Source organism: Abramis brama (assembly GCF_963993115.1).
Source record: "Abramis brama genome assembly, chromosome: 19".
In the NCBI taxonomy this organism is placed as follows: Eukaryota; Metazoa; Chordata; class Actinopteri; order Cypriniformes; family Leuciscidae; genus Abramis; species Abramis brama.
The window spans coordinates 24,477,754-24,492,530 of record NC_139981.1 but is presented as its reverse complement, the minus strand read 5'-3'; the positions used below and the strand labels follow the sequence as shown (position 1 = coordinate 24,492,530).

The 14,777-nt window shown below is 43.6% G+C and overlaps 1 protein-coding gene across 2 annotated transcripts in view; it reads left to right on the top strand.

Moving 5' to 3' along the window:
- The window catches only part of prkceb (protein kinase C, epsilon b), a 107,268-nt gene that overhangs the window by 68,803 nt on the left and 23,688 nt on the right, over positions 1-14,777 (top strand). For both annotated transcript variants that reach the window (XM_084092923.1, XM_084092924.1), the window contains exon 11: positions 10,344-10,498. In XM_084092923.1, coding sequence (XP_083949049.1) covers positions 10,344-10,498 — 155 coding nt within the window. The remainder of the gene's footprint in view (positions 1-10,343; positions 10,499-14,777) is intronic.

Below are 14,777 nucleotides of genomic sequence, written 5' to 3'. Positions count from 1 at the left end.
ATTGATGCAGGTCAATGTGTTAACAGGCATGCAGTTTTCACCATGATGTAGAGAAAAGTTACAACATCAAATCTGAAATGTTAGAGACAAAAGTTCTGCTTGTGAAGGTGGTCAGGGTCGATCAGCTGTCTATATCAGACTCGGGCTCGAACTGATAATCTAAAACTGATGCCATAGTTAGCTTTGTTATTGTATTTACAGCGCCTCAGGGCGCAGGTTATGTTAAAGGGCGATATATTTCCCCACACACACTCTAAGCGGCCAGCTGACCAATCAGAGCAGACTGCACTTTTCAGAAGGCAGGTTTTAAAGAAACAGAGCATTCCGACAGAGTGTGAAAACAGGTGCTGCAAAAATAAATTGTTTTTTGAACATTAAATCATGTAAACCTATTCTAGTAGACCTGAAATAATGCATTGCATTACATAACTGACTGCTAGAATACATTTTAAACCACCAGTATAATCACAGTTTTACGTTTTGGAGTTATTTTAGAGTATTTCTAGAGCTAATTTTAGTTTTATCCATAACAAAAAAAAAAAAAAAAAAAAAACTTAATATTACCTGCACATTCAACAACATTCGCATTTGAAACAAAATTTACAGAGACACTACAGTTCAAAAGTTTCGTTTCAGTCATTTTCTTGACTGAAATGAACACTTTTATTCAGTAAAGATGCATTAAACTGAACAAAAGTGGCAGTACGGCATTTATGTAACAATATATACTGTATATATTTCAAATAAATTGTTTTCTTTTGCACTTTTTATTCCTCAAAGAATCCGAAAAAAAGTATCACTGTTTCCACAAAAATATTACTGTTTTCAACATTGATAATATTAAGAACTTTTTTCTTCTGCACCAAATCGGCATATTAGAATGATTTTTAAATGATCATGTGATACTGATATAGAAAACAGTTATTTTAAATTGTAACAATTATTTTGATTTGAATAATTATTTTAATTCCACAATATCACTGTTTTTATTGTATTTTTGATCAAATAAACAGATAAATTGGAAATCCTCATGGGGATTTTTTTGTCTATTTCTGGGACATTTTTGTCACTTTCAGTGGCGGTTTTATCCCTGTCAATTCTGATCCTGATTACTATTGATGTAAAGGGCTGGAGAGAGGACTGCATGTTCTGAATTAAACCTTTGCTTTAGATATTCAGTACCCCAGCTTTCATCATCTCAGTCCATGGAAAATTCACCTTCACCTGAACCTCAAGCATCAAAGAGAGAGAAAATGACTGTGTTTGTATAGAAAAGGCCCTTATGACAAACACAATAAGGGTTCTTTCAATTTAAAAATGTTGTTATATTGTTTTCACATTATATTATTATTATATAATGCATGTACTAGGATCAGTCCTCTCAATAAATGCAGTACACACACACACACACACACACACATACACACACACACACACACACACACACACACACACACACACACACTAAAATTACTTGAAATTGAATTGAAAATTTGAAATTACTACTGTACTACTGAAATGACATCAAATGTGTAAAAAACTTTTACACACAAAATTACCACCAATGGCAACTTTTAGATGACATATTTATGTTTTTAGTTCAGCTGTCACAGAATGGAAAGCAAAGGGTACTCACCCAGACGGCCATTTTTGTACACAATGTTTTGTGAATTTGTACAATCACGCGCAAAAAGTCGTGACAGGGAGCTCAGTTCAGTATTTGCATGCTGTCTGAGACACTGCTTTCTGTGCACGTGCTTCGGATACAAAAATTTCCATACAGTGTGCGAGTGACGAAAGTTCCCTTTTGCGTCTTTTTGCGCTTGAATATTTAAATTGGCAAGGCTTAAGCTTTCGTGACGATGCAGCACTGGCCTGACAACTGTCCCAAGCATTGTTCACATTTGCTTACGTTCATGTTTCCACAACATTGCATTGTTAGAATGTTAGAATGTTAGAATGTTAGTTAGAATGTTACCGGTCAACTGCCGATTGACACGGTTTCATTTACTTGCCAACGGCGATCTTTACTCGCTTTTGGCTCTTGCCGAGTGTTAATTTTAGGCCCTGTGTGTACTGTGTAGTGAATGAATTAAATCATTTTGGGGATTTAGCATTTTGTTACATTCAAACAAAACAATAATTTTTTTTTTTTAATTGATATGAACTCTTTGTAGACAATTTGGCATTGATGTTAATTTTTCAAATAAAATTTTTCACTCACATTGTTAAGCTGAAAAATGTTAGGTGTTTTCAACTTGAAGCTGCGATGCACAAACCGATCAGTTTATTTCATCAAAGTACCGCAAGAGCGATTCGAAAGCATACAGAGCTGAGCTGATGTCATACACCAATCGGTCTGCCACTTCAAGTCAAACACATCAAATTAAAGCATGCAAAATAAGAACAATTTTATTAGTGGTCTCAGACTTCTGGACACGAAACACAAAGTCCGTTATTAGCTTTGGACTTAAAGATAAACATTCTTGATTAATGTCCAGGGCCACACACACAATACACTCTGTACTGAAATTATAATCATATCCTGTTCCTATCAGCTTCACAAAGCTGGTCATTTGTTAAGCTAGTACGGAGTGTGGTAATCTCACTGTGGGGAATGACAATTTCCATGAAGAAAAGTGGGGCACAACTTCAGCCAACACCAGCTAACAGAAGAAAGCTCACACTCAGTTTTTATACTCATTCATTTAGGTGAGACCCTTTTCATGTTTCTTTAAGGTTAAAGTGTGTCTTGTTTGTGTTATGTAAGGTGTACTTTAACACTCAATCATTTATAGTGCAGATGAAGCCCGGCTGATACACTCTGTTAGACCGGCTTGTTGGGTCTTGGTGGTTATCTGTCGATCAGGCCTTTTCTCTTGCACGGCGCAAGACGCCAGTATCTGTACATTTCTAATTAGAGGCAGGAAATGTTTATTGGCATTTGATTGGGTGGGCCTTTGCTGTAACTTTGGGCACATTTTAAACAAACTATTTCAGCATCCTGTTTAAATTCGCTTTCATAGCAAAGGGACAGACAGGGCAGACTGGCCCACAATTACGCAAGATTACAATGAAAGCGTGATTTCAGTTCTAAAAAAATCGGCATATCATTCATATCACCAAAGTGAACCAGTTGGATGAGGCTTTTAATGTCTTAAAATATCACCCACACTTCATTATTGTCTAAATTTGGAGACAAGACACGGTAGCAAGGAATATGGTATTAAAGGAAATATTTTCCACACCCCAAAGATATTTTCTTTTTCACTCACTTTTTACTCATACATTCACATACTTTTTCACTCCAAGTCAAAAATTGTTTTATCCTGCAACATAGAAAATATGCACAAAATGTATAATAAAAAATATAAAAAAACACTATGAACTTTTTTTTTTTTTTTTTTACAATTCAATCAAGTATCATTTTCCATTGTTAGACACTTTTTGGGAGAAAGATCGTACTCGGTTACTAACGTAACCTCGGTTCTCTCTAGAAGAGGGAACGAGTACTGCGTTTTTTGTAAAAACGCTACGGGAAAAGTCTCTTTTCACGAAATACTGAAGCAAAAAATTATCCTTAATTTTCCATATATGTAAAGCGCGTTGCAGCAGTACACAGCTATGGCGAGACAGCTTGCTCGCTCATTGGCTGTTCTGCGGCAACTGCATAAGCCTATCGAGCGAGGCCTGAAGTGACATCAGGCCAATGAGGGCGCTTCGCGCCCTCCTTGCCACTTCCCGCCGAGACGGGTGTGGCTAACCTCTATAAAAGGAGCTCGAAAAGGCTGATTCACTTGATTTTCATCGCCGAAGCGAACCAGAGTGAACCGTGCGCACGGCAGAGAACGCAGTACTCGTTCCCTCTTCTAGAGAGAACCGAGGTTACGTTAGTAACCGGGTACGTTCTCTTACGAGAGTCCTCTCGTACTGCGTTTTTTGTAAAAACGCTACGGGAACCCCTTGTAAAACGCCGTGCGTGCTGGGATAAAACACCGATCACTGGAAGCTAACCCAGGTATACAGTGCATAATCACCAGATAGACTCACAGAGAGTCTGGGAATAAGGGGGGGGGACCTTAATTCCCTATATTGTAGCGTCCGCAGACGCAAAACATGACCTCACAGAGAGAGTCTAGAGACAAAAGGGGAATCCCTCCGTCCTTATATGGCCGCGTCCGCAGACGCGAATATGACATCACATAGACAGGGTGGGGAACCTGAACTAATGTGGGAAATGTGGGTCTTACACAATTCCGCCCATAAAACAGTCGGTAGCGCGCTGCGCATGCGATTTCAGTGTTCTAGTTAGACAGCTGATTCGACTACACCGATAGTAGCTTAGCCTGCAAGGCGGGAACCTCTAGGTTGTAAAACCTAATAAATGTAGACGGCGAGGCCCAGCCTGCCGCCATACATATGTCCTGTAAGGAAATCCCGCTAGACCAAGCCCACGAAGAGGCGACACCTCTCGTGAAGTGCGCTCTAACGCCCAACGGGCACTGGAGGCCCTTGACAGTGTAAGCCAGCGCTATGGCGTCAACTATCCATCTGGATAGGCTCTGTTTCGAAACAGCCATTCCCTTGGAACGTCCACTGAATGAGACAAAGAGCTGCTCAGTCTGTCTGAAGACAGCAGAGCGGGACACGTAAGCTCTTAAAGCCCTAATGGGGCAAAGAAAACTTGAGTCCCCTTCCTCACTTGATCCCGGCAGGGCAGACAGGGAGATAACCTGAGCCCGAAACGGCGTGTTGAGGGATTTTGGCACATAACCATGCCTAGGTTTGAGTATGACTTTAGAGTCATTAGGTCCAAACTCTAAGCACACTGGGCTCACAGAGAGCGCGTGCAGGTCGCCTATGCGCTTCACCGAAGCGAGAGCCATCAAAAACACTGTTTTAAAAGACAAATGTTTGAGGCTAATAGATTGGATAGGCTCGAAAGGGACACCTTTCATGGCCGCCAAAACCGTAGAAAGGTCCCACATAGGGACTGAAGGAGGTCTGGGAGGTTTCAGCCTCCTAGCTCCCCTGAGGAAGCGGATGACTAAATCGTTCCTTCCTAGTGACTGACCTAGCGTTGTTCCAGAGAACGCTGCAATAGCCGCCACATAAACTTTGAGCGTGGAAGGGGATCTTATCCAACAGCTCCTGTAGGAAGGAGAGAACCTCCGTCACCTCACAATCGAGGGGTGATAGGCCCCGAGCTGTACACCAGCCGGAGAAAACCGACCACTTCGAGGCATAAAACCGCCTAGTCGACGGTGCTCTAGCCTGAGTGATGGTATTCATCACTCCCTCTGCGAGATCAACGGATATCCGTTGAGCGCCCACACATGAAGGGACCACAACTCCGGGTGTGGGTGCCAAATCGAGCCCCCGGCCTGCGAGAGGAGATCTTTCCTCAATGGCACTGGCCATGGAGCGATGTCTGCTAACTGCATCAGGACTGGAAACCATGCTTGGTTCTTCCAGAACGGTGCTACAAGCAGTACTGAGCATTTTGTTTCCCTGACCCGCTCTAACACCTGAGGCAGGAGGGAGACGGGGGAAAAAGCGTATAGCGGGCAGCGCGGCCACATCCGGGACAGCGCGCTGTCGTTCTTGGAAAAGAACACGGGGCAATGAGCGTTTTCGCGGGACGCGAATAGGTCCACTTCCGCTCTGCCGAATCTCTCCCACAACAGCCGGACTGTTTGTGGGTGTAGAGACCATTCGCTCAGGGGAATGTTGTTCCTGGACAGTCTGTCTGGGCCCAAATTCTGGAGCCCAGGCACATGCACTGCTCTCAGCGAGCGCAAATTGTGCTGAGCCCATGTTAGGAGGCGTTTCGCCAGCCTGTACAGGGATCTGGATCTGAGACCGCCCTGGCGATTTATGTAGGACACCCCGGCCGTGTTGTCCGAACGGACTACGACGTGTTGGTCCTTGATTTGGGGACAAAAACGCGTCAGCGCATTGTGCACTGCCAGCATTTCCAGGCAGTTGATATGTTGGAGCTTTTCTCGTTCTGACCACAGGCCGAAGAACGGTCTGCCCTCGAGCAGCGCTCCCCATCCCGAGGTGGATGCGTCTGTCGACACCATCCTCACTCCCGAGGAAGTCCCCAGGCTTACACCTGATCGGTACCAGTCGTCCGCCAACCAAGGTATCAGGGCTGTCACACAGCTCTGATTGACCTTGAGACGTAACCGGCCGGACACCCGCGCTCTCAACCAGTACTGCAGAGGGCGCATGCGGAGCAAGCCCAGCTGAAGAACTGGCGATGCTGAGGCCATGAGACCCAGCATCCTTTGAAACTTCCTGAGCGGGGTAGTCGCGCCGCAGCGGAAGGATCTCGCCGCGCGCTGAATGTGCAGCACGCGCTGTGGCGACAGCCGCGCTGTCATAGACTGTGAGTCCAGAATGGTACCCAGAAACGAAATCGATTGACTGGGGTTCAGCGAACTCTTTGTCCAATTGACCGTGATACCAAGATTCTCGAGGTGATCGAGTAAAATGGTTCTGTGCTCCACGAGCAGTGATCGTGATTGAGCTAGGATCAGCCAGTCGTCCAAATAGTTCAGCACTCGCATGCCTCTGAGTCTGAGAGGGGCGAGCGCTGCGTCCATGCACTTCGTAAATGTACGAGGTGCCAGGGACAAGCCGAACGGCAGGACTGTATACTGGTATGTCTGACCCTCGAAGGCGAATCTCAAGTATCGCCTGTGATGTGACGCTATCTGTATTTGAAAATACACGTCCTTCAGATCTATCGACATAAACCAGTCTCCTCTGCGAGTATGCGCGAGGATTTTCCTGGTCGTGAGCATTTTGAAACTGCGTTTCACTAATGCTCTGTTCAGCCGTCTTAGATCCAGTATGGGTCTGATACCACCGTCCTTTTTGGGGACAAGAAAGTATCTGCTGTATAGCCCCCCTTCGCTTTGAGCTTGGGATACATGCTCTATCGCCCCTTTGCTCATCAGTTTTGATATTTCGGCGTGAAGTAGGTGTGCTACTTCTAAAGTCACCGTAGTTTCGACGCGCGCTGTGAAGCGGGGAGGGCGTCGACAAAACTGTAGCGAGAAGCCTCTGTTTATAATGTCTAGCACCCAGTCCGAAACCCCTGGAAGCGCTGCCCATGCCTCTGCATGGCTGGCTAAGGGTTGGATGCGAAGCGCGCTCTGTTCGCCGTGCAACAGAGGTGCTTCGGGGCGCAATAACATAGGCGTTACGCCTGTGACATTCGAGGCGGGGAGCACGCTTATTACAGCGGGCAGAACGCTCGTCCTCGACCCTACTACAGTGCTTAACTGAGTGAGGGAGGGCTGAGAAAGTCTCGTGGGACTCATGCTGTCTGCGAGTAAATGTGGGCGGGAAACGGGCACATTCACTGCTTTGGACGCGCTGCCTGCCTGAGCAGAGCGAGCGCGCACAGGTCCCGTTTTTACAGAGAGCCTGTGATCTGTGAGACATAGTGTTCGTGGGCACTGGGAAGTGGGCACTTTTACTATGTTGGAAGCGCAATCGACCTGAGTCGATTTTATGTGCGCGAGCCCTAGGGGGAAGCGCGCTGATCACAGTGGACAGAATGCCTGCGCTCGACCCCGCTGCGGTGTTTAACCGAGCAAAGGAGGGCTGGGCGAGTCCCGTAGGACATATAATGGCCGTGAGTAAGTGTGGGCGCGGGAGAGCGGGCACAGTTACTGCAATGAGTGCACTGTCTGCCTGAGCAGAGTGAATGCACACAGGTTTCGTCTTTACAGAAACCACAAGGCATGCAGAACATAGTGTTTGTGGGCACTAGGCAGTGGGCACATTCACTATGTTGTGTGCGTGATCGACCCGAGTCGAATATATGAGCGCGGGCCCTGTGTGAAGGGCTGTGCTAGTGTGTAGGGATGGGCACTTGGCAGTGGGCATCTTCTCTACACATATAGCATCATCGGCTGTGGCCGGGACTTCGGTAGAAGTCCGGCCATGTACCACGTGCTCGTGGGCTGCAAAAAACACGTCTGCAGTTGCCTCTCGGGGAACAAACAGAGTGATTTGCATTCGGCGGCATAAATATTTTCTGCCGGCAGACCCGGGATTCAAACTCGGATCCCCTGCGCGAAAGCCTAAGAATCTACCACTGGACCACAGTGAAGATACATAGACATAAAGTCAGCGCGAGTATTATCCACACTGGCGTTTGCTTGCAGGCATGTACCACGTGCTCGTGGGCAGCAAAAAACACGTCTGCAGTTGCCTCTCGGGGAACAAACAGAGTGATTTGCATTTTCAGACGCCTGAAAAATGCCAGAATGTGAGAAGAGTGGATATCGCCCAGTTTCAGCGGGGCTGAAAACACTCCATTCTCCTTTCGCCAGTGACGCACGGGAACCGTAGAAACGGTGTTCGGTTGCAGGCAAGCGGGTACTACGCGCTCGCTGGCTGCAAAATGCATCTCTGCAGTCGCCTTCAGGGGACTGACAGAGCAAAGCATTGGCGGCATAAATATATATGCCGCTAGACCGGGATTCGAACTCCGGTCTTCCGTGCGGAAAACCTATAATTCCACCACTGAGCCACAGGGGGATACAGGCTTTTGAAAGCAGCGTCAACATGTATTCTTCGGCGTTTGCTGGCAGGCAAGCGTGTTATAACAGACTCACTTGCTGCAATAATATTTCCAGTCGCCGAACAGGGAACTGAGAAATGTGAGAGAAAAGAGGTCAGACCGACTAACGGCGGGACTAAGAACACTCTTTTCTCCTTCGCCGGTGAATGACGCGTGCAGAGGCAGGGTAGCTTTTCTTGTAACGTAAAGAAAAACTAATCCCGCCATCCGCTTCCAGGAAGGGCAGCCTCGGAAAGGATGCCCGGCGAGTCCTCAGAGTCACCGTAGGCAATTGGCTCGGAGTGAAGGCGTTTCGCCGTCAGCGAGCGCGAGCGCTGCATGAGAAGGCATCTTGAAAAAGACGCAGCTCTTTTAGGGGTGAGTGTTGCAAAGCGAACACACACACAAGAACAAAGAATGGAAAGGATATGGCGTCGGAAAGCGCAGCAGGTACGGCGGTAGAAGGCAGCGTTGGCCAGCGGCTTCGAGGGCTCGTCCCGCTGAAGTGCTTGCATCAGACGACGTGTGCTTCCTCGTGATCCAGCGATGCGTGAGCTTCGCTGAAGAGATGAAAAATCAAGTGAATCAGCCTTTTCGAGCTCCTTTTATAGAGGTTAGCCACACCCGTCTCGGCGGGAAGTGGCAAGGAGGGCGCGAAGCGCCCTCATTGGCCTGATGTCACTTCAGGCCTCGCTCGATAGGCTTATGCAGTTGCCGCAGAACAGCCAATGAGCGAGCAAGCTGTCTCGCCATAGCTGTGTACTGCTGCAACGCGCTTTACATATATGGAAAATTAAGGATAATTTTTTGCTTCAGTATTTCGTGAAAAGAGACTTTTCCCGTAGCGTTTTTACAAAAAACGCAGTACGAGAGGACCCTCGTAAGAGAACCAAATTCGGTGGTAAAATTTCCATCATATAGACAAATGAACGATGATTATGAGTATGTTTGTTCACAGTTCAGCATATTTCCTGAGCCAATCTGTATGTCTGCTGACTAGGACACAAGTCACATAGCTGGATTCTCAGTATGTGTGGGTTTGATACACATCTTGATTTTTTTAAATGATGTGCATGACCCACTGAAGATAATGAGGTATTTTCTATTCAGCCGAGCAGGGCAATGGGTTCATGCTTTCTGAGAACGGATGGATGCTTCTAGGCCTGTGTCTCCTCTCACTGACTCTGAACTTCCCAACATTTATATTCTGTTCTGTGTATTGTTTGTCTTTTAACCCCAGTTGTGGTTAATCGGTGGATTTCGTAATTTCTCGAAACATATTTTCTTTTAAAAGTGCATTCCCCTATGTCTGAATCCTTTATGTAAGGCTAGGCTAAGCTTCTTTTTGTTTTTTTTCACAGTGTTTGATTCTGTTAAAGGATCTTAAAAGTTGTGGGCAGATCACTGTATTAAAGTGTGAATGGAAATGAGACGATTCTTTGTAATGGTTCAATCAAAAAGACCCACAAATCTCCATCTTTATGAGTTTTCAGATAATATGTCTTAGTCTATCACTATCACGTCCATCTCAAAATGTATAAAATGTATTACCTAAAGCAGTGTTTACCAAAAATAGAAGTCAACATGTTAACATGCAACAAATTCTCAAAAATGGGGGTGCAGATTAAGAGGTTAAGATGAAGACTTCCTCTAAATAATCTTTAATGGGATTAAGGAACTGAAATGTTTGAATGAAACATTTAGAAAAGTTATTGCGTTATTGAGTAATTAACCTGTTTCTTCTATTTGTTATCTTCAGGACCGTTTGTTCTTTGTCATGGAATATGTGAATGGCGGAGACCTGATGTTCCAGATCCAGCGTTCACGCAAATTCGATGAAGCTCGTTCCCGGTTCTATGCTGCTGAGGTGACCTCAGCCCTCATGTTCCTGCACCAAAATGGGGTCATTTACAGGTAAATTCATTGCATGGCAATTGACCACTGTAAAGGGCCAAAGGTCAAATCCCATTCAGCCATTGTTTGGTTCCGAACAGCAAACTTCTTCTGTTTGTCTCACTGATAGACATAGCATCATTGTTAAGTAACCAGAAGAATGGAATGTCTTGAAACCTCTAAGCCAAAATACCATTGTAACACACAAAAGATACATTCCAAATTTAGTGAAATTTTAGCCTGATCATTTTTGGACAGAAAATTAGCCATCCGTTCCAAGTGTTTGCTGAAGTTTAATCCGGAATCCAGATCATTTATTTTCTCCAAGGGCTGTCACGCAATCCTTCACAGATTAGGTCTGAAGCGAATCAAATGCAGACTGTATCACATGAACTGGCTCTGGCATGGTGCTTTGTATCTTTAGGAACTATTTTGCCTAGAGACAGGAGCCCTTGTCTGCCTTGTTTACCTCAGGTTGTTTACTTTGATGAGCTGTGTGCAATGATTTATTCGTTCCCAGACGGTTTTTTTACCCTCTCAATTGTGTGTCATTAACCACACACAACGGGCAGTGCTTCTGGGGCTGGAAGGCCAGGCTTTTCTTGGAATCATATTTATCCATCGCTGGCTTGTTTTCAATGTGTAATCCATCTTTACTGTCAAGAAATATCATAAGTTTGCATGTTGTTTACGTGCAGCTTTATTTTGTAGTGTTGACCTCATGCATAGAATTAATATGATATAATATCAGTGTAAAATTGTATGCATGATGCCAGCAGTACAAAATAAAGCATGCAAACCTATGATGTTTTTGGGCAGTATGACAAGATGGCAAGTTGAATCTGTAAAATGACATATGAATCTGTAAGGCAGATTTATTTGTCATTTCACTGTAAAATCATATGCATAACAACAGCAGTATACAATAAATATGCATGTAAACAACATGCAAACCTATTAGGTTTTTGGACAGTATGACTAAAAAAAAGACAAGTTGAATCTGTAAAATGAGGTATGAATCTGTAATACAGATTAATTTGTCATTTCACTGTACAATCGTATGCATGACGACAGCAGCACAAAATAAAGCTGTAAGTAAACAACATGCAAACCTATGATGTTTTTGGACAGTATGATTAGAAAAAGACAAGTTAAATCTGTAAAATTACAAATGAATCTGCATTACATTCTAGTCATACTGTCCAAAAAAATATCATAAGTTTGCATGTTGTTTACATGAAGCCTTATTTTGTATTGGTGTCATGCATACGATTTTAGAATCATGCAACATTGTCATTTCATTCTTAAATCGTATGCATGACACCAATACAAAATAATTGTAATTTTACAGATTCAATTTTACAGGTTTTGTAGCTGGTTCAATAGAATAATGTCACACAACGCTGGGAGCCCAAGTCATCATGACCCCTTCTTCCTGTCGCCCCTCTGGCTCTCACTGAACCTAGTGACCTGTGAGTTTCCTCACCCACCCATTCTCGGCCTGGTCCTGAGCTCTTTCTGGTCTTGGGCAGGAAGAATCTCATTTGGAGTTTAATGTTGTATTGAATTAAATCAACCTCCTCCCCACACTGGCCTTCCTGAACCCAGACTTTCAGAGACTGAAGGGAAATGGGGAGGTCTTATGAAAGTAGGAGACTTAAGGCGTATAGGTCAAGCAGAGGTCCAGTGGTTCTAATTACACTGAGTTTATTATTTTTCCCCTTAAAATTTACAATAATCTCTGCTATTAGCTACTCTAGAGACTCGTACAGCATGTTTTTGGTATGTTCAACAAAAAGAAAATGTTACCATTTGGTCATATGAACTTTATTTGGATTATTGCAAGGTACAAGAAACCAAAACGTGAACGTGAATGGAACTCGTCATACTCGCCAACATTACAGCCTTTACATGTGCTAAGAAGATTTTATTTTTTTTGTCAGGTTCATTGCTCATTTAGAGCACGGAGTGAGTCCCCTGAAAAATAATAATAAAAAACCCTCTCCATTCACTTCATGAGCAGGATCTATTTAAAAACACAGTGTGTTGGACGACTGCCATGACATCCATTCACGTCTCTTATCCACCTTCCATTCGTCTGACCCCTTGTTTAGGCTTACAATCGCTGACATGATGTTTATTTGGTAAGAAAGTAGACAGGATGTGATTCGGTCAATATGAATGGCTTATTGTGTGTTATAAGAATAACAGTACACACACATACACCTCAGATCGGCTCAGGCGCCAGTTCCGTTGATTACCTGATGATGACGACTAGACCATGAATCACTGGACTAGTGCTCCACCCTCAATGAAGGTCATTTTAAGCGCAAAGCATGCTGGGAGATTGATTGATCGGAGGGCTCATGTGATTTGGCTCTCTCTTTGCTCTAGCTCAGCACAGGAAAAAACAAAGGAAGCAAAAATTGTACAGGTACTTCATACAGGAGATGAGGATCACAAAATAATATGGTGTTCCAGACACCAATGTCTCACTAGGGACGTAAAAACATTTCACTCATCTGTCTGTGTGTGCCTGTGTGAACTTTGAATATACTGTGTAAGGGAATTTGTTCAATACTGTGTAAAGGGCAGACTGGGGTTAGCTATAAGGAACCCACACTGACATACTGTACAGCCAGACAAGATTCAACTGTATAATGAAGGGAGATTTTACAATTTTATGTTGTCATTTAATATACTTATTCATTTTTCACTGTCATTTTGATCAATTGAAGAAAACTGAATAAAAGTATTAATTTCTTTCAGCAAAATATTTTTTTCTGATGACAAACTTTTTAGCAGTAGTGTGTGTGTGTGTGTGTGGTTCAGGTATATACTGTATATAGGTGGTTCCCTATAAGGATGGACATACTATAAATCTTTGACATTGTGGGGAAATTTTTTGGTCCCCATGAGGAAAACAGCTTATAAATCATATTAAATTATGTTTTTTGAAAAAGTTTTCTGTGATGGGTAGATTTAGGCGTAGGGTTAGGGTTAGTGTGTGTGTTCCATTAAAATTTGAAAGCCATTAAAGAGCCAATAATATATTTTAACCCAAAATAAGTTGTGAAAGGTGTTTTGTGTGTGTGCATTAGTATTTCAAAATATAGTTTCAAATCACTGTCTTTAAACAGTTTCCATTGTGACAGTGTAGCACATGTACTATATATATATAGCACTTGTAATATATACTTTTTTAATGGGTTGCCTCTCTAACATTTCCCACCTTCAAATGGTCCAAAATGTGTCTGCTCATCATGGGCAGTCACTAATGCGGTCATATTACGCCTATCTTACGCTCTCTGCATTGGCTACCAGTCTGATATTGATTTTAAAATTTGGCTATTTGTTTCCAAAGCCCTCAACAATCCAGCCACTCAAGGCCTCAGGCTGTGGAATAGCCATTATGCCATTACAGTATCTGTTAGAGCTGCTCCCATGGTTTCCGAGTTCAAATCTATGCTAAAAACTCATCTTTTCTCGTGCTTATAACCTTCTGTAACTGTGTTTATGTATTATGTGCAGCACTTTGGTAAAACAAGGTTGTTCAAAATGCGCTAGACAAATAAATCTGAACTTGAACTTGAGCGTGACAACATTTCCCTCTATTGTGTCAATGTGTTCAGTGAAATATACACTTTTTTGTTGCCAGTGTTTTAGGTTTTTAAGGTTTAAATTTGGTCAAATGTATGAAAACTAGCTCTGATCACCCCTAAATCTGACCACCCTGCAAAAAGCGAGCCGTGAACCATCATCATATTATTACCCTTGAACGAGGCACTTCACATCAGGTTGCTCGAGTAATAATGTCCCTGTAATAGGTCCAAGGCAGAGCTCTATGACGACATCATGTGAAACTTGTGAAAATCATTTCCACTGGCAATGAATACAAATTTTGTCCCTTTTATCTCATTTTGGGAAAGCCCTACATTGTAGGAGCCCTTGCGTGTCAGAAGACATGTTAGCTCTGCTTCAAGCGAATGGCAGAACTGCATTTTTCCCCCATGTGAACTAATTCCACCTCTCTGTGACCTGACACGCATACCAGGACGGAAAAAAAAACAGAATGCAGAACATTTGAGAACAAAATGTGCAGGTGTAGTATTCTTCTCCCTATCGATGAAGGACATGGTGGCAGTTTTGATTGAAACCACGGAAGTTTGATCTGGTTAAAGAGGGCATGTTTGATCTTGACTTCTCTGCTGTAGATTGTAAGTGGCTGGTTTGCTTGTTTGTTCAGATTCACTACATCTAAAATTAGATAGTAAGAGCAGGTGGCATAGATGTGGCTCCT